Source organism: Bombyx mandarina, chromosome 18, assembly GCF_030267445.1.
Source record: "Bombyx mandarina strain Sakado chromosome 18, ASM3026744v2".
NCBI lineage: Eukaryota > Metazoa > Arthropoda > Insecta > Lepidoptera > Bombycidae > Bombyx > Bombyx mandarina.
This window is the reverse complement of record NC_143224.1, coordinates 9,112,498-9,132,910: the sequence shown is the minus strand read 5'-3', so window position 1 is coordinate 9,132,910 and position 20,413 is coordinate 9,112,498. Positions and strand designations below refer to the sequence as shown.

General features: G+C 37.6%; 3 protein-coding genes across 3 annotated transcripts in view; all 3 read left to right on the top strand.

Moving 5' to 3' along the window:
- The window catches only part of LOC114240896 (uncharacterized), a 173,394-nt gene that overhangs the window by 7,776 nt on the left and 145,205 nt on the right, over nucleotides 1–20,413 (top strand). The gene's annotated exons all lie outside the window — the stretch shown is intronic.
- Nucleotides 7,801–17,100, top strand: LOC114240878 (uncharacterized). Its single transcript, XM_028171553.2, has 4 exons — nucleotides 7,801–8,007; nucleotides 9,061–9,171; nucleotides 16,146–16,306; nucleotides 16,968–17,100. Exons 1-4 carry the CDS (start codon nucleotides 7,816–7,818, stop codon nucleotides 17,062–17,064), a joined length of 561 nt encoding a protein of 186 aa, XP_028027354.2. The 5' UTR covers nucleotides 7,801–7,815; the 3' UTR covers nucleotides 17,065–17,100.
- Nucleotides 19,615–20,413, top strand: part of LOC114240877 (uncharacterized) — a 33,883-nt gene continuing 33,084 nt past the window's right edge. The window contains exon 1 of the mRNA XM_089734810.1: nucleotides 19,615–19,783. Within this exon, the coding sequence (XP_089590936.1) occupies nucleotides 19,767–19,783 (17 nt within the window). The 5' untranslated portion in view covers nucleotides 19,615–19,766. The remainder of the gene's footprint in view (nucleotides 19,784–20,413) is intronic.

Sequence of the window (20,413 nt, the reverse complement as noted above, 5' to 3'; positions counted from 1 at the left end):
ACATTTTGAACCAAATTCAAATTAAAAAAAGAAACTGAATATTCTTAATCAAGAATTCCAATTAGATTTTTACTAGCTAGAAAACAAGTTGCTAATATATTGTGCTGGTGTTAAATTAATTCTATTTCATAATATATTTTCAACCGTAAAACCTGTTTTAATATTCTTTGTCTTCGGCTATGCTTGATTGTCTAGATTACTTTAGAGTGGACTACTAGTACATAGGTATTGGTGGCAGGACCTCTTGGGAGTCCGCACGGGTAGGTACCACCACCCCGCCTATTTCCGCCGTGAAGCAGTAATGCGTTTCGGTTCGAAGGGTGGGGTAGCCGTTGTAACTATATTGAGACCTTAGAACTTCTATCTTAAGGTGGATGGCGCATTTACGTTGTAGATGTCTATGGGCTCCAGTTACCACTTAACACCAGGTGGGCTCTGAGCTCGTACACCTATCTAAGCAATAAAAAAAAAGGTACTAGGTTAAATATGTATATGAAATAGGACCTTTTGGCGGACGTGGTTGTCGCTTGAATTTTTTAATTTTGTCAATTTAGTGCTTTTTTTAAGTTAAATGAGTAATAATGTTGGCTTAGTAATTGTTTAGAATTATTTGAGTATATATATGCAGGAAAATGAAATGAAGTCGATCCAGCTCCTTGGATTTTTCCAAGTTCACTGAAGTCTCTGTAAACTTCAATTATTTTACTTGGACATTTTTCATTCAATCTGATCTTGTTTCATTCCATTTCATCCCAATTGCTTACAGTTTCAAAAAAATAAATTTAATTTAATTTCCATTTGAATTTTCGTCTAATAAAGTACATAAATATATTTAATAATCATTAAATTCTCTAAGCTTGATGTTTGTTACAATGACATGGCAAGGTATTCGTTGCCTCCACAGATCATAGAATTCTATGATCTGTGGTTGCCTCACTGAGATAGCGATTGTTAGGTAAAATAATAAATATTATAAAAGTTGTGAGGGATGTCAAATGTATGTTCAAAAAGACTCAGCCTTTATAGGTTTTATTTTGGTATAAATAGTGTTGAAATGGACTTACACCATTGAAATAACGTTTAATCAAATCTATGCTCTCTTGTTGGTTACTGTGCACATCTAAGAACCGATAGCGTGACAGGTTGATCCTCTGTACTCGTTCATTTCCACTGCCGCCAACGAAAGGACAGGATGTGTCACTTTTGCTATTTTTTTCGTAAGGAAACGTGTTCGAGGTTTTGGTAAGTTTTTCTATGAATTTGTTGTAATTGCTGGTAGATTTTTATGTTATGTTGTTGTATAATGTTTTTTCTACGATAACATTAAGCATTAGAGGTATTTTATGTTTATTTCGTTTCAATTTAGGGGGCCGACTTCTGGGTTACGATTTGTTAAGGTTGATCCAGAAGTCAGCAGCAAGGGGCTGACTACTGGTTTTTTACGATTTTCTTAGAATTCGTCGAAATTAACACAGAGAATAGTCCTTGTTATTTGCTTTGGATTGAATATAACTCTTAGATGACCAAAATATTATTTTACCAGTAGTCAGCCGTGTATAAAAGTAAAATATATGCTGAGGGCTGACTAATGGACTATTAACTCCTATAGTCGGCCGTTAGTTCTATTGTGTAATATTGAACTTTAATGCATTTTAATAAGGATCAAGTTAAAATCTTATATTCTAGAGTTTCATAATGTCGAAACAACCAATCCACCAGTACAAAGAAGAGCCGTTGTCATAGGCTATGGCCGCGATCGGAAACGGGATGAAGATTAGAGAAGCTAGTCGAGTTTTTAGCGTACCACGAGGGACTCTACAAGATCGCCTGCATTTAAGAGTCCCAGAAGCACCTCGTAAAATGGGAGCAGACTTAGTACTTACCAAAGACGAAGAAACTGCCTTGAAAGACTGGTGCATTGCTTTGGCAGAATGTGGCTTCCCTTTAAATGTGATGATCCTTTATACCGTCCATAATATTATTTCCCAAGAAAACAGACCTAACCCATTTGTAAATAATAGGCCAGGGAAGAAATGGAACTCATTTCTTAAACGAAATCCGGAGTTAAGAGAATCAAAATCGCTATCGATGTTTTAAACAGAGCAAAGAATGTGGTCGGTACTGAAAGCCTAAAGAAAGCCTAAATACTACAGTAAATTCAATTAGCCAGGCCGTCCAAATCGATACCTCAAAATCTATTGATTCTAAAAATAGCGTCAGAATCAGTTGAAATTCTTCATGTTAGTTTGCCAATTATTGGGGATTGCACATTGGACAATAATTTCGTTAATTTAACCGAAAGTGAAGTACCCTTAAATGACTTCGAATTCATAACAGACTTTGAAGTCTTGCAACAAAATCTTAAAGTCCAGAAAACAGGAGCATCTGAATTTAATACGCAAGAAGATATAAACTGCGTCGAAGCATGTTCATGAACAGAAAAAGAATGAAATATTGATTAAAAAGCAGAAAATAATGGAAGCTAAAAAAATACTGAAGAAGAAAGACAAAAGAAGAAGAATTACAAAAAAGGAAAGCTCAAAAGTTTTTGATGTCCAAAAAAGTATAAGTAAGAAGAAAAGTACGACATGTACAGTAAACAGAATAAGATGCGATTCGTGTGAAGAGGAATTGACTAATGACACAGATATAAACGACTTAAAAAATATTGGTTGTGACAATTGTCCTGCGTGGTATAATTTAAAATGAACTATATTTGCAGGTGAAGACTATGAAAATGTCTATAATAAAGATTTTGTATGTCCAATGTGCAATAATAAGTAAAAGGCTGACTATAGGGTAAGACATGGCTGACTTGTGGAGAAATGAGGCTGACTACCGGTAAAAAGTGCCATATTTTGTTTAATATTGATTTTTATATAATTCTAACAAAAAAAAAAAAAAATTGTATCTCTTTAGTAAAAATAATAAAGAAACTTTCTGTAAAAAAAATTTTTTTCATTTAAAGTCTTTTATTATTAAAAATACAGGTGAATCAAGTTAAGAGTCCCACTAAAAGGCTGACTACTGGGTGTTTTACCCTATATCACACTAATACTTATCGTTTCGATTTTGAAAAAAGAAGTGTGCCTTTCCTAGTTAGAAATTGATTATAACCTTTCAACTTCATGAGACCGAACGATTAACAACATTAATTTAGTTTTGTTCGACAAGCATCGCCTGTAAGAGCGTGCTCACCCCGCGTGAAATAGCTTATCGCAGCTAACAAGGAGGAAGGGCTTATCATGGATCGGAACGACAGTGCTGACCTTCGCATTTCCAAAATCAACTACCAAGTCCATTGTGCGCGTGGCCTTGTACAGACCATTGTTCACGGTGTCTTCAAAACATGAAATTTCACCTTGAATGATTAACATTCTTAATTGTGTTATTTTTATCTTAGACGCGTACAATTTTTTTTTATGTAAGAGCGACCCTGTTGCTGGATTAACGTATTTTTATGAGACCGAACATAAATATAGGTAGTGTCTTCGGGGAAGTTTTAATTTAGTTTCATAGCATTGGTGATAAAAATATTCGCTAGTATGTAAATTTTAGTGCTTTGACGCGTTAACGACCGAATCAAACGTAACTTTCACATTGAACTTCAGCTATTTTTAATCTACGAGCAGTCGTTACAGAACAGAACATTAGTTTATTATAAAGAGTATAGAAAAGAAGTTGGCTTTAAATGTTGCATCTGCCAGCGAAAACTAAAAATGTTACGGTGTGCGTGAAGTGAACCGTGGTAGTCGATGGATAATTCGTATAAAACAGCAGATGCATCAGACATCAACAAGAAAGGGCGAACCTTGTTGATGTCTAAAATAGCTTTATAAAATTCATTGACGTAAGAAAGTGTATTATTTAAAAATTAATAATATTTATTAAATAATTCATTATTTATAGAATTTACTTTGGAATGAGCTATAAATATTTGGAACAATTTTAATTTAACATTTATTACAATTAATTATTAGGATAATCGATTATGTTTTGACTTCGATTTCCTACTAGAATTGGAAGGAAAACGAATCTGAAAACGAATATGAATCTTTGAAAATTGTAATGAGATGTTAATACATGGATATAGTTATTTAGTCTTGTTCTTAGTCCGAGATTGAAGAGTTTCGTCCTATCAGAGGTGCAAATGTTCATCGTCGAATGATTGTTACGTCATTCATTAGGGCAATCTGGCCGAGGACTCGAGGCCATTCTGGTATAATCTTGTGAGGGTCCGCTTACAGCCGACTTGACCTGGTGGGTTCACCGGACGGGTGACCTTTGACGAGATCTGGGTAATTCCAATCGAATGCTAGAATCATCTAGCAACTATCAAATTACGTCGGGCTGTTTACCTTCTTGGGTTTGCTTCAGGTTCGAAAGAAACAGAATAAGAATTAGCGTAGATTCAAGTTACAGAATATGGTAAGAGTAAAGATCTGCTATGACTTTCATAGAAAGGTTTTGCTCAGCATGAGATCTTAAAACTTTGATTAAAAATCTTTGATTAATTATTGTTATTTAGATTATTATCATTTTAGATACTCTGAACTCTTCTGTTAAGACAACAGGATTAATAAAGTAATTATTATTTCATTAGCTTAAATACTTTTTGTTTTTTTCCTACCTAATCTGATAGTCTTGAGAGGCTATTTCAGCGTAACCTTAACTAGTAGTTGAGCTCACGGGGCTCAAACCGGAGTGATGCTAACACTGACCCCAGCAAGAGCAGTGCTTCGCAGAATCTACCACCGGATCGGAAACGCGACCCACTGAGAAAATCCGGCGAGAAACTCAGTGGGCTGTGTCTATGGGTTAATTAGCTCGTAGAGCCCTTCGTCGCAATCGACGGGTTCGACGAGGACGGTGACCGGTGCTTGTGGTACCGAAAAGCACCGTTAATGGATCGCGAGGATCCGTAATGACGTTCTTAAATACTGATAAAAGTATTTGTGCTAGAAAATTCTAAATTAGTAAAGTAGAAAATGTACTTTTTGCATTGATTAAAACACCGATACGGAAAAACCAACATTTTTAGTAATATAATTAGTTTTCATGCAAATCTAACTGTACCGGTGTGTTTAGGTCAAACGAAATATTACAACGGTAGCAGACCGTTAATCAGCCGCTGCTGCATTGAGTTATTTAATGTTGCATGAAGAGATTGATTCTAAGAGCACGTAACGACGATGATGTAATGGGTGCTCGTAACGAACGTTGAATGTACCGAGGAGAATATTCATGAATTTTGCACGAATACAAAAAATAAAACATTCCGATTGTTATGTGTCGTGACAAATTCACCTTTCTTTTAACGTTTATAGGTGTATTACATATACATTTCTGGGTCGGTTCCCTATTAGACGCGGGGGTATCGTTCTGTGTGCTTAGTCCGAGTTTTTTAACTTTCTCGATCGCGTAAAAGTTATCTTAAATTTGTATGCAGTTGGAGCAGCGCCCCTAGCGGCAAACGTAGACAAACGTTTCAACTCCATACAAATATGAGTTAACTTTTACGCTATCGAGAGCGTTAAAAACTCTCACTACTTACACTGTACACTAAAATATTTTGACTACATTACTTGCGTGTCTTACTTAGCACTAATGGTTAAAGCACTTGTTTTATCCTATTCTTTTTTTATTTTTTTTATTGCTTAGATCGGTGGACGAGCTCACAGCCCATCTGGTGTTAAGTGGTTACTGGAGCCCATAGACATCTACAACGTAAATGCGCCACCCACCTTGAGATATAAGTTCTAAGGTCTCAAGTATAGTTATAACGGCTGCCCTACCCTTCAAACCGAAACGCATTACTACTTCACGGCAGAAATAGGCAGGGTGGTGGTATCCGCGCGGACTCACAAGAGGTCCTACCACCAGTAAAAAGATTCAGAAATAATATGTCTATACAGTAGTAATTAGTGAATATATTATCTGCAAAATATTTTTAATACAAACTGCCTAATATGTGTAATCTATGCATCGTACTTTATGCACTTATCGTAGCCGCCGCTGACTACTCCCCGAATCCTGATCATGCACGAGCCAGTCACCGTCGACGCCCTAGACACGTCCTTGCGGATCCATCAGATCCAATAACCTTTGCATTAGACGCCTTCAGCTCTAACACTAGGAGCAGGCTTTGGGACCTCGGTTACCGTACCCGTCGAACTCGACAAAGAGTTCGCCGTGCAACCTAACCCATGAATCAGCTCGCTGAGTTTCTCGCCGGATCTTCTCAGCGGGTCGCGATTCCGATCCGGTAGTAGATTCATTCGCGAAGCAGCTGCTCTTGAGCTGTTAGGTCTCCTTCGGAGGCGCTCGGGTAGCTGCTAGCAAATCCCACCCCTCCTGGCTGAGCCTTTGCTCGCCCACCTGTCCTGGTGAAACTGGAAAGGCCTCCGGGCCACCAGTAATCCTTCAATCATAAAAAAAATAAAAAATAAATAAAATAAAAAAACTTTATGCACATTTACACAATATTAAATTAATGTGCTTGTGTGATATATTTTGTTGCATTCAGAAAAACTAAATGACTTCGTTTAAAATAAAATATACCGTTGCGCCAGAACAAAGCGTTTTAACTTTTTTGTTATGAAATAAATATAAGTGAAGTTAACAAATATGAACCTACGTTATAGCACCGACAAGGTTTATTTCTTTGTCTAGTCTCAAATCTAATATTTTAGAATTTACTCCGAAGTTGGTTAGAATGTCACAAGTTAACCGTTTATCGGCACTTAAAATACTATTAAATCCATCATAATGCGATAACAATAAAGCCGAAAGTAATTACTGGTATTGAAACGCGCCGTTTGGGACAACAAGTAGGCATTTTCTTTGTCCTAAATACTTTGTCATTTGGCTATGAATGTGTCTTAATCTAGAGCGGGTCAGATAATTCGTAAACCGCAAATAGATATGATAGAAATAACAGTAAGAAGGAATACAATACAATAATGCTATATTATCTGGGTTTGAAGTCACGAACTATTTACGGGAATAAATATTACCTACCGAATCTAAGATTCTTCGTGGATGTGATAAATATTTTATTGTTTCATTTTTGGCTAGCAGCTAGTACTGGCTTATCATTTCATGTTCATTTTTATCCCATATAATTTAATTTTATTCAGCAAAATATTTGAATGTCGACGATTTACGATTAAATCGTCCGTGACGACGAGAACTGTAAAGTACTCGACACTTTGAAAATTACATATAATGACAATAAAAACGCGTGATTAAAACATAAAAGTAGTTTTAATTACATAATATGCTTTTATTCTATTTGGCGGGAATTGTCATTGTGAAAATGTCATTTTTATTATTCCTCAGTGAACTTATATTTTATTACATGTATTATTAGATAATAATATAATTTATCAGTAAATTATATCTGCTAAATTATTGTGAAAAGTGGTTAATTAGAGTTTCGATATAACCTAGCCAGTTTTAATTATAAATTGTACAAGTGTGAAGTTACGGACGTTAAATTTGGAAGTGAGTATTTACAGCTGCATACCACGATTCAAGAACTAGAAATTACTTCATAAATAACGCGGTATCACATACAAATAAATTAAAATATCGATCGGAGTCCTTATCTTTCAGACGATTCAATAATTTGAACATCCAGATATATTAATATTGTAAAGCAACTTCAAATCTGATTATAATGTTTAAAGATTATTTATTCGTAGGTATTCTTATAACGATTTTTTTTTACAAGTGGTTGATAAAACTGATTCGAACACTTCGCTTGGTGAGGGAACTTCGCATCTCTATACCGAATATAAGAAATATCAAACTATGCATGCTCAGCTGACAAAAGATCTTGCCGGAAAAATTAGCGAATCTGCCAAAGATTCTGAAAAGACTGAAGGTCTCTGTGATTGGAGAAGACAGTGCGGATGTTTGAGGACAAGTGAAAAGTTGAAGTTAATATTAAATTCGTTTCCTGCACCGCCTCCCCCTACGCCTGTTGTAACCCAAAATACGGGGGTAAATGCTATTATTTTTGTTCCTACTTATTAATTGATCCTTTATTTGTAATTTCCATACATTCCTGTTTTAATTTAGTACCCCAACACCTGAAGTTTGACTATTATCACAATTACAATCGATCGTAATTTTTGTAAACCACGCTTTATTGTCATAGTTTTGGTAGGTAAATGAAGGAGTCGTCCCCATATTAATAACAACAGGTTTAATTGTGTAGGAAAAAGACGAGACGAAATCAGCTGATACCTTCAGATTTTCTTTTATTACTAATTCCTAAATATAGATGTTTTGAATTAAAATGCGTTTTAGCTGTTTTGGCTCTAACTGGTACTATTCTATCGAAAAAAAAAACCCAGTTGTAACTTACTTATTATTATCTTATTTTAACTTGCATTTGAGGCAGTCGGCGGATGAACCGCCTTCAACACGGTTGCGCATCTTTCTTATCAAGCCTTTGTATTATGAGTTGGTACTGAAGCGTTTTAGAAATAACAATCAGTCCAGAAATAATTCAGTTAAAGGTTCAACTCTAATACTCATGAATTTAAAGTTTCCAACCATACGCATTAAGTACGCAATCATAAATTCATAAAATGCGTAGCAAACAGTGAAATTCTGAGCTTTTTTTACTATTTAACACAAAAAGTCGTAGTAAACATTAACTTCGTCTACCCGAAATTTTATTAGTCTTGTCCGATCGTAGCTGATTTAGCCCCTTAGGCTAGCACAGATTAAGTAGGGATAAAAAAATAATCTGAGTGCACTTTTACATTCCTCATCTGCACTCCATAATGATTTATTTTCGGTTAATTAATATTATAGGTGTACGCTTTAGTTGCTAAGATAAGACTTTATATAGTATTTTTCTCATAGTTAATTCTCAATAGTTAGCGTACCTACTATTACCTAGATTGATTCGATAATATCATTTATTTGTTTTGTTACCTTCAAGAAATTTGAACTAATCCGTAGGTACATGTTAAATTGAATTTTTGTAGATTTCTTTGAGATTGCAAAAAAAAAACAATAAAACAAAATAAAGTAAATTTTCAGTTCGAAAACACATGTATTTCCGCTTATTGTACGCAAACACATCCGCCCTTGCAACGTGCGAGCCCTTTGCCAATAAAACCTGATATGGACATGGATACACCAGAGAAGAAAGTAAGTTATTTCATCTAATAGATGGATAATTTAAAAGTATTTTCGTGTATTATTTAGCATATTATTAGAGAACTGTTAGGGCTGTACTTAGGGGAGTAAGGAGAGTAAGGGGAGAACGGAGCATAACATCTTTTCCGGCCCAACTGTCATCCTCACCTGCTCGCGCTAGTGGTTCTTTCAGAATAGCTAGCGGCGGCGGCCCAAAGGTCGCCGCGGTGCTCCCTGCCAGACAACGGACGAGGCAATGGCGACCGAGCAATGGCGGTATAACCATACGTACCTAACCGGGAAACCGATTAGATGAGGCTTCAGCAACCTAGGAGCCCAAATAGCCCCTAAAAAGCCTGGTGCAGAAGGCAAGGGGAAACCACTGCACTATTTTCCCAAGAAAACCACATGAATAGATTACTTAATGAGAGTGTTATGTCATGCAATCCGACTGACCCCCGGCGCCATAGTGATCCCGGGTCACATGGTGGGAAGTATGCTACCGGCCACTGTACTGTAGACCACCAGGTAGGCAGTGGAAACTATGCAACTGGTGATGGTACTGGTAAAAGTAAAACCCAACTGAGAAAATATTTGCGTATGGGAACTTGGAATGTGAGAGGAATGTTGAAACCGGGTAAGCAAGAAGTCATCGAGAGGGAGATGTTAAGGTGCAAAATCGACATATTGGGGCTAAGTGAAGTTCATAGAAGAGGCAGCGGTCATATAAAAACTGCTAACGGGAACATCTTGTACTTTTCGGGATCGGAAAATCATAGTGGTAATGGAGTTGCTATACTTTTACCACAGAAACTTGAAAGCAGCGTGTTAGGATACAAAACACCAAGTGATCGTATTATTGCTGTTAAACTTGATGCGCGCCCCGTACCTATCAACATTGTCCAGGTGTATGCACCAACCTCCCAATCTGAAGAAATTATATCTGACCAATTCTATTTTGAATTGGACGACTTGTTGCGTACTATTCCATCTAAGGAGGTGACTGTTGCTTACGGCGATTGGAACGCGAAGGTTGGTACCACTAGAGGTGATGTATTACTCGGAGCAACAGTCGGAAACTTTGGACTTGGTGTGAGGAATGACAGAGGTGAAAAATTTCTTCAATTCTGCGTGGAAAATCAGCTGGTCATCATGAACACCTGGTTTGAACACCACCCGAGAAGGTTATATACTTGGATATCGCCATGTGGACATCGGAACCAGATTGATTATATTACCATCAAGTCTAGGTGGCGATCTTCCGTATTGAATACTAAAACACTTCCTGGTGCCGACTGCGGAAGTGACCACCAGTTGGTGGTGGCAGACTTCAGACTTCGTTTAAAAGTCATCAAGCCTAAATTTCCAATCAATATAGAACTGAATAAGCCAGCGCTGGACCATTTTCATAAAACTGTAGACATGAATATACGATCAATGCTTTGGGATCCATGTGGTTCAAGTGAAGCGAACTGGAACAATCTGAAAAAGGTTGTACTGGATACGGCTAAACAAAGCAGAGATCTACACAAAGCAGTTCCTAAACATGAAGAATGGATTAGCAAGGAGTCATGGATGTTGATAGAGGAAAGGAAAAGACTAAAAGAACAAGGCATTGTAAACAATAGTCAAAGGGAGCGCTACAATCAATTGCATGCAGAGATTCAAAGGTCTACTCGGAGAGACAGAGATGAGCACATCAATAATATGTGTGAAGAAATTGAGGGACATGCTGATAAAGTGCAGACTAAGGACCTTTTCCTGAAAGTGAAGCAGCTAACAGGTGTCTTCAAGCCGAAGAAATGGATTATCGAAGATAGTAGAGGTAACACCTTGACAGAAATGGAACACGTTTTGGAGAGGTGGAGAAACTACTGTTATGACCTATATCGCGATGAAGATAATTTATGCACCGCCAAAATATGGGATGACCACCTGGAAGAGCCTCCTATACTACTTTCTGAGGTTGAATATGCAATACAAAAACTTAAGCACAAGGTGGTTGGTCCGGATGGCGTGTCGGCAGCGATGCTTCAAAGTCTCGGTTCAGAAGGGATAAACATTATCCATCAGATATGTACCAAGATCTGGAAAACAGGCCAATGGCCCAGTGATTGGACAAAATCTGCAATAGTACCACTTCATAAGAAGGGCTCCACAGCGAAGTGTGAGAACTACCGAACTCTGTCGCTCATGTCCCACGCGAGTAAAATACTCCTTCGCATAATAAACAGCAGACTATCAGCTTTCATAGACCACCAGATACCGAGAGAACAGACTGGTTTTGTAGCTGGAAAAGGAACTCGCGAGCAAATTTTGAACGTCCGAGTGCTCATTGAGAAATTTCGCGAGTTTAACAAGCCTTTGGTGCTATGCTTTATAGATTATGCGAAGGCGTTTGACTGTGTTCGGTGGAGTAGCATGTTTGATGTGTTAATTGATATGGGCGTTCCTTCTCATCTCACACTACTGATACGGAATCTGTACCTTGATGATTCTTGCTTCGTGAAACTGGATAATCGAGGATCTAAACCCTTCCATACAGAACGTGGAGTACGTCAGGGCTGCATTCTGTCACCCAAATTATTTAATATCTACGGCGAATACATAATGAGAAGAGCACTTGAAGGCTGGAATGGCGGTATTTCCGTGGGCGGTGAAACACTCACGAACCTGAGATACGCTGACGACACTACCATGCTTGCATCAGATGAGGAGGAAATGGCAATTCTGCTGAACCGTGTGGAGGAAGAAAGTGCTAAACTCGGTCTTAAAATCAACCACTCCAAGACCAAAATAATGATAATAGATAGAGCGCAACTTCTTCCACGTTCTGATGCACTCAGTGGCTACGAGAAAGTAGCAGAATTCATATATCTTGGGTCGCAAATAACATCCGAGGGTGGCTGCATGGGGGAGATACGCCGAAGATCCGGAATGGCTAAAAGTGCGATGGCCAATCTCAGGAAGATATGGAAAAATCGTAGCATCCGATGTATAACCAAAGTGCGCTTGGTGCGGGCACTGATCTTTCCCATATTCCTCTACGGGGCGGAGACATGGTGCATAAAAAGCCGGGATATCAAAAAGATCGATGCCTTTGAAATGTGGGTGTGGCGGAGGATGCTGCGAATACCGTGGACTGCCATGCGAACAAACGAGTCCATTCTAAGGCAGCTAGACATCCGAAAAAGGCTCTCTTCTATCTGCCGGGAACGTGTTATGAGCTTCTTCGGACACATCATGCGGTCTTCCAGACATGAATTAGAGAAGCTCATAATTACGGGTCGAATAGAAGGCAAGCGCGCCGTGGGCAGAACACCAGCCAGATGGTCGGATCTAGCAAGAGAAGCACTCGGTGGTAGTTTGTACCATGCAGTCCATGCCACCCATGATCGGGTGCATTGGAAGTGCATCGCATGTGGTCGCGATCCTCAGTAGTGAGGGAACGATATAGAAGAGATAGGGCTGTACTCAGAGATATTGTTCCTCAAAATATATATAAATGTAATTCGTTCGATGCTTACAAACTATAAACGGTTTGTCGTTCGTAGCATTCAGTTAGTTCGGGCCAAGCTAGTGAATATCCCGAATGTAGATCCTTTTTTTTGGCTAATTGCACGGCTAGTCAACACTAGGCAAGTGGTCGAAACATGAAATTACTTTGTACTTTATCTACTCTAGGTGAGTTTATAGCTTGTACCCCGGCGCCACATTGATAAGGTTTTGCTTCAAAATGCCTTTGCGAGAGTATTTCTGCTACCGTTCGAATGTAGTACACGCATTTTTAATTTTAAAGTCGTCGTGGCCTGAAGGATAAGACGTCCGGTGCATTCGTGTGTAGCGATGCACCGGTGTTCGAATCCCGCAGGCGGGTACCAATTTTTTTAATGAAATACGTACTCAACAAATGTTCACGATTGACTTCCACGGTGAAGGAATATTATCGTGTAATAAAAATCAAACCCGCAAAATTATAATTTGCGTAATCACTGGTGGTAGGACCTCTTGGGAGTCCGCACGGGTAGGTACCACCACCCCGCCTATTTCCGCCGTGAAGCAGTAATGCGTTTCGGTTCGAAGGGTGGGGTAGCCATTGTAACTATACTGAGACCTTAGAACTTATATCTCAAGGTGGGTGGCGCATTTACGTTGTAGATGTCTATGGGCTCCAGTAACCACTTAACACCAGGTGGACTGTGAGCTCGTCCACCCATCTAAGCAAAAATTTTACGCCAGAATTTGTTCTTAATACTTTTTTCAATATATCCAAATTGCCGTATTGTTTTTTGCGCTTGTAGACAGACGTTTGTGTCAGACCCAACGATCGTCCATGACGTTGACAAAGTTCTGTATCGCTAACTAAAGTATTTTCGGGCCTAAACCTAAACAGTGTAAGCGCGTATAATTTGTGATTCAATATGAACTTGCTTACTCCGATTCTGCAACGGTTATATTACATTAAAGGACTATTTTACGACTGAAGTCCTTTCGTCCATTTCCTCCTTTAGAATTTTTATGAGGCGTTCCATGATTATCATATTGCCTTGGATGTTGCGATAACAATACATAAACGTGCCGATTCGCCGGCTTCGTCCCGGCGTAGGAGTTAAACGGTGCGGTAATGGCAGCTCGTGAATCTAGATACGATCATAGTTAGGATCGTGACGTTGGACCCGACTGGAGACCGAACTGTTCCCAGACTGGAATTAATGTTATTTTTATGACATAATAATCTCATATTTTCTTCGGAGTCCAGGAGTTGGCAGACACATTTAGAATGTCTTTGGCCCGTTTAATCTCACTTTTAATAAATGCGTTTTATAATTTTCGACTTTTTAAAAAGGTAACAGTTTTCGTGGTTTTAAAAAAATTAAAATGAATTTCTTCGAAATTCAAAGTTTGTGATAATTATCGTCAAATCTATATATATAAAAATGAATTGCTATTCGTTAGTTTCGCTAAAACTCTAGAACGGCTGGACCGATTTGACTAATTTTGATCTTGAATTATTTGTGGAAGTCCAGAGAAGGTTTAAAAGGTAGATAAATATGAAAATGCTCGGAATTAAATAAAATTAACAATTTTGTTTTTCCTTTGATGCGTCCCCCCGTCGGACTGATTCCTTTGTTTGTTTTAAGTTTATTATATACAGAAGTTTAGGTCTTTTATTTATCGATTGAGGCACTACGAAGTCTGCCGGGTCAGCTAGTACTTTATAAATACTAGTTTTCGATTAGGCCATAATCAGTGACACCTCAAGATTTAAATTTATTTTATACATTTTGTTTTATCGATCATATTTTTTCTTGTAAGGTGGGAAAATTAATTATTCCAAAATCTTTTAATTGATAAGCACAGTGCTGTCAATTTGAATTTAATTAAAAAAATAGAAACTGTGAAGAAATAGAAAAAAAAAAAACGTAGTGAATGGCTTTGTCTTTGCCTATTTACTCGTAAATCTGAAGAACTTTTACGCATTTAACATGTACGCTTCTGCAAATAATACTGGAATACTGAAAATAATATTTCAAAATGTCGGATATCGGCAAAGTGACTTGAAAATATAATATTTGCTTAAATTCATTGACCAATTATATCGTGGTAATTAATGCCCACTGAGTTACTTGCCGGATCTTCTCAGTGGGTCACGTTTCCGATCCAGTGGTAGATTCTGCGAAGCACTGCTCTTGCTAGGGCCAGTGTTAGCAACACCTACGGTTTGAGCCCCGAGACCTCACCTACACGATAGGGTAACGCTGATATAGCCTCTCAAGGCTATCAGGATAGGTAGGGAAAAAAATGTAATTAATGTTTTTTCTTTATACTTATAGGTACATCCAACAGCTTTGACAAGGGTACTGTTTAAGAAATAATGATAATTTGATTTTTGCTAAATTGACCGTGTATGTTGTTAAGAATTTATGTGGTGTTTTTTGGATGATAATTTTTATACTAAGTCGATTTGATGAGATTAATTGACTCTTTCTAAATCAATAAAATTAAAGTATTTAGCATCGACTATATTTGCGCCGAAATTGTTTATATATTAGAAGGTTTTCACCTTGCCGTGTTTTCAATATTTTCCGTGTTATTGATGAGTCCGTCGATTTGATGAGATTAATTGACTCTTTCTAAATCAAGAAAATTAAAGTATTTAGCATCGTCTATATTTGTGCCGAAATTGTTTATATATTAGAAGGTTTTCACCTTGCCGTGTTTTCAATATTTTCCGTGTTATTGATGAGTCCGTCGATTTGATGAGATTAATTGACTCTTTCTAAATCAAGAAAATTAAAGTATTTAGCATCGTCTATATTTGTGCCGAAATTGTTTATATATTAGAATGTTTTCACCTTGCCGTGTTCTTCACTTTAATGAATTCGGAAGAAGATTCACTCAATCAAAGGAGGAATTCGTGTAGGAAGGAAACTGTAATTAATTATATTTAGTTTATGTTTACTTTGTTAAAATTAATCCTTAACGTACATGAATGTGGTACTGGCACGTTATGAAGATGTTAATGTTTATATTAACATAATTATTTTATTGAGATTTATATCTCTCTAGGTTAAAGTATTGCATTTAAAACGCGGGTAATGTACTAACCTCTAAAGGTTCAGTAAAAAATAATGTTAATTGTGTTTTACTGAGAAAGTTCGCATTTTTTCATATTTTGGTTTCTTGATTCTTCTTCTTCTTCTTCTTCTCTTAAATATTTAAAATATTAAATTATCGTATACCCATAGGGTTTTCTGTAGTTATATAATATATCTAGAGAACTGTGATTCAAAATCATTTTTTATTTCATTCAAATTTTACTAATTTTTCAACATCAAATCGGCACTTTAGTGATGTTTCATTGAGTGATGTTTGTAACAGATAGATTCTCATATTAGTGTTAGAGTGTAGAGATATAGTTTCTTAGATAAGTGGATAGCTAGTAATAATCTCGTGGCCTTGACTGTCATATTTGTTTTTTTCAGCCGGCGACGCACAGGTCTTGGCAATTAATGACAGAGCTGGTACAAATTTTGCAGTTATCTGTGACGGCGACGGCTCTCGCGTTTTACTATGTTATCTATTGCTATATGCAATTAATATACTATACTTTGAGAAGCGCACTGTATTTCCATAACGCTGATGGGTAAGAATTTTCAATTTATACGACACCACATAAGCTCCTGTTAAGTCCAGTCCAATCTTACTGGTGGTAGGACCTCTTGTGAGTCCGCACGGGTAGCACCACCATCTTGCCTATTTCCGCCGTGAAGCAGTAATGCTTTTCGGTTCGTAACTATACCGAGACCTTAGAACTTATATTTTAAGGTGGGTGGCGCATTTACGTTGTAGATGTCTATGACCTTGAGATATAAGTTCTAAGATCTCAATATAGTTACAACGGCTGCCCCACCCTTCAAACCGAAACGCATTAGCGTGGTAGTACCTACCTGTGCGGACTCACAAGAGGTCCTACCACCAGTCTTCACATATATCCTCAAAAAAATTTGAATTTTATTGTAATTGAAATACAGTTTTTTTTTGTAATTTTACCTGTTATGGCTAGGCGACCTCATGGCCTACCTGGTTCTAAGTGACTACCGGAATTCGAACATACTGCAACGTGAAAATTGCCATTGACTTTGAGAGATGAGCTCGTAATCTGAATTGTGTTAATGGGTATCCCGATATTCGCACCGGAATCCATGACTTCTTGGCACAAATTAAAAGCATGTCGCAAACTACTCCTGCGAGCTCACAATCCGTCATAACTCTAGTTTTCTATTATAATAGAGGTATTTTTTCAGAGCCATGAAGGTTACAATAGCAGTTGTAACTTTTACGTCACTTCTCGTTGGTTTCAATCTGATTATTCGAATGGAGAGACTGATCGGAATATTGTGATGAAAATTAATACAACACTTCATTCTAACAAGCGGAACTATATGAATTGTGGCATGCTATACAGATATTTAGACAAGATTCGGGGTCTAATGTTCCGTTACGTGTTCATAATGAAAGCGTTTTTGAATTTATTTCTTCAGAATGCAAATTTTATTGTTAGGTATTCTATTTCATTTATAATTCATTTCCTTTGACGCTATGCTAAATTAGACACCAGAATGTCGAAAGTTTGATGTTTGTGAAAGAAAAAAAGAATCCGAAAACATATCGAGTTCACATAAAATGAAGCACTTCATAGTGAAAGTACATTTTTATTTGTTTATTGAAATTATTATTATTTTTGTGGATATTGCTAAAATCAAAATGTATTTAAATCAATTTAGTAAATTATTACGAAAATTGTTTGAGGAAATAAATGAAAATCCTGCATTATATACGAAGTTGCCTTTTCTCTTTATCCCAAATTACTAAGTATTATTGTTAATAAATTAATGAAACTCAAGTGGCTTAAACTGAATCTAATTAAATCCAATTAGTTCCTAATAAATTGAATTGTCATTTGCGGCGCATTGAAGCAAAACATTAAAATAAAAGGATTTACATTGTTCTTCAGTTACATAACTAGTTATTTCCCTCGGTGCGGGTCTAATTTTTAAAGTTCGAGAACACGACTGATGTAAGAAATTTGTTACCATTAAGACAAAAAAATATGGCAAGATAAAAAAATATGGCAAACGTTTCAGCTCATATCATAATTATCACATTATAAATACATTTAATTATGTTGATAGATTGTAAATATGAACGCTATATAAAACTTGGTACTTAAAAAAAATTATGATATTTTATGGTTTACCTCTACCCAACCCGCTGGGTTACGCAGGCTGAGGCGTCTGTTTTACTAGTTTTTTCGAGAAATCGTTTCTCATCATTTTGACATTTAACCAGTGTCTTTCATATTGTCTGACTATATTATATTGTCAATTTTAAGCAATTAACAGAACGAATGACTAACAACTACCTATTGACCACTGATTTTAGCTTCTATTAGCTTGAACTTTATTTGTAACTATATTTGTAACTTATTCATCATCATCATCATCATCATCAGCCTTTATCTGCCCACTGTTGGACATAGGCCTTCCCCAATGCCTTCCACAGAATGCGGTCCTCCGCCTTCCGCATCCAACGACTTCTCGCCGTGCGTACTAAGTCGTCGGTCCACCTGTTTGGAGGACGCGCCACGCTTCTGGTACCTGGCTTGAGTACGACGTTAAGCTTTCTAGTCGCCAACCCGCATGCCCAGCGTGGTGACTTAAGGACACAAATTTCCCAATGACAGCAGCAACCTGAGCAGAATCACCAGGATAAACAAATCATATTAATAATTAGTTCTGCTTGATATTGAAGGGTGTTCTTAAAGTGACTTACGACCTGTCTTATAGATGATTAGCGTAGACTCAAAGTATCTCAAATCTCTTGAAATCTCAGTTGTATTATAACACGTCTCTGATCGTCTAAACCGGCACGCTTGATTGATTCTCGGCACAAATAGGCAGGACTGTGAACCTTAGGGACGCAGACACACCTGGTCATGGCGTTCCGCGAGGCTGAGGAGCGCGAAAGGGAGTGGAATCCCTCTTCGGCTCCTCAGCGAAGAAGGCGGGGTGGGCGACGCGGGCACGATGCTCTCGTTAATCTCCCGTAACGACTGTTGGGTACTGGGTGCGGGGGTGCCCGGTGCTCTGCTGTCGGTTCCGTGGTGAGGCGGCGCAAGGTGGCTCCTATGCGCCACTCACGGTGTCTCCCGAGACGACGTCCTGCGGGATCTTCCCTGGGATTGGATCCCGTCCTATTGTCAGGACGGGTATCGGCGACGGCGAGCCTGCGGCGCGCATTGTGCGGTACCGTAGGTTTCGTGGAGTCGGAGTGGTGGAGCTCGATGGGGTTTAGTCGGTAGTCGGTTTTGCGGGGCGGGTCCTGCGTGGTAGACGCCGCGCAGCGCCTCGCGCGCCTTTCTCAAGGCGTAGTCTCCCGGTAGGAATTGGAAGAAGAGGAGGACTTTGTTCCTCCACTTCTCCCTCTTCTTCTCTGGAGGCGCCGGAGTCCGACATAACCCGGTCTATTACCCCTCTCGACCGGGTATCCGTAAATGGATTCCCCAGCGTTAAAAAAAAAGAAAAAAAGGGACGCAGACACGCAAACCTGCTCACCGTCATATAAAATTAAACAAAATATGTATTTTATATTTATTTGACACATAAAAAATTTGGAGCACAATAAAACTGAAAACAAAAATTGAAATTGAAAGCTTTCCGAAAGTTTTAAATTATTCGAGTAAGTACTCGTAACATCGACTCCAATGAGATAGGGTACTTACTATCAAGTATTGTACAAAATTTAAATTACTTTGAATTTGATAGAAAAAAAAATGCTTTTACCATTACAATTTTCACTTCGACGTTTTGTAAAGGCGTTAGAGTGATCGTTATTAACCTTTCTTCGCATGAAGTGTTCAGTACCGGCCTCCGAACAACCACTTCACCGGCGGTTGTTGAGAGAGACGCGCGCGTTCTCCGTCAACCAAAGTTTATTGAACACGCACGAAGCATCGTGTAGTTTTGTATTTATATAAATCTAACTTAAATTTATTGTGCAGTGTTGAATTATTAATTCAGTGCAGTAGAAGTGTTTTCAGCAAAATGATGCTTGTATTGAGGTGAGTCTGCTTTGAAAAGCTAATTTTACAGGGAATTTTAAGTTTAAAAAAAAACAAAATCATTAAATGTTTCTGAAGCTAAACCAACACTGTTAAGATTATTATGAAAAATAATTTAGTATAGTTTATACGGGGTTCGTATGAGAATAAAAAAAAAATATATATATAAAAATTCGTTGCCTATTTTCATTACTTAATTTAAAGACTTTATTTTTTAAAGGATTTGCTTTTTTAGAAACTTCATTAAAAAAGTTTCGAAAACTATGAAAGATTTTTTGTGTCGTAACATTTTTTTGTTGTAATATCGAAGAGTAATTAATATATATTTATCCATTATGGGATTATAAAAGGAAATTCAAGTTGTTATTAAGTTTACTAACACGAAAACCACAAATCTACCGTTTCATTATAAGAATAGCAATATAACATTGGACGCAAGGATAAGCAGTGGCTCCCACGCTTCTGAGTCACACAAGTTGAAAATCGGCCAGCCAAACACTCGCAATTTAACAATATAATCAATAAAAATAAATAAATTCGCGACGCAACAAGAAAATTATGTTTGTACTAGTTCTGTGACCCCGCTACGGTTGAACGGAATAAAAGGCATGTCTTATCCGCATCTCTGCC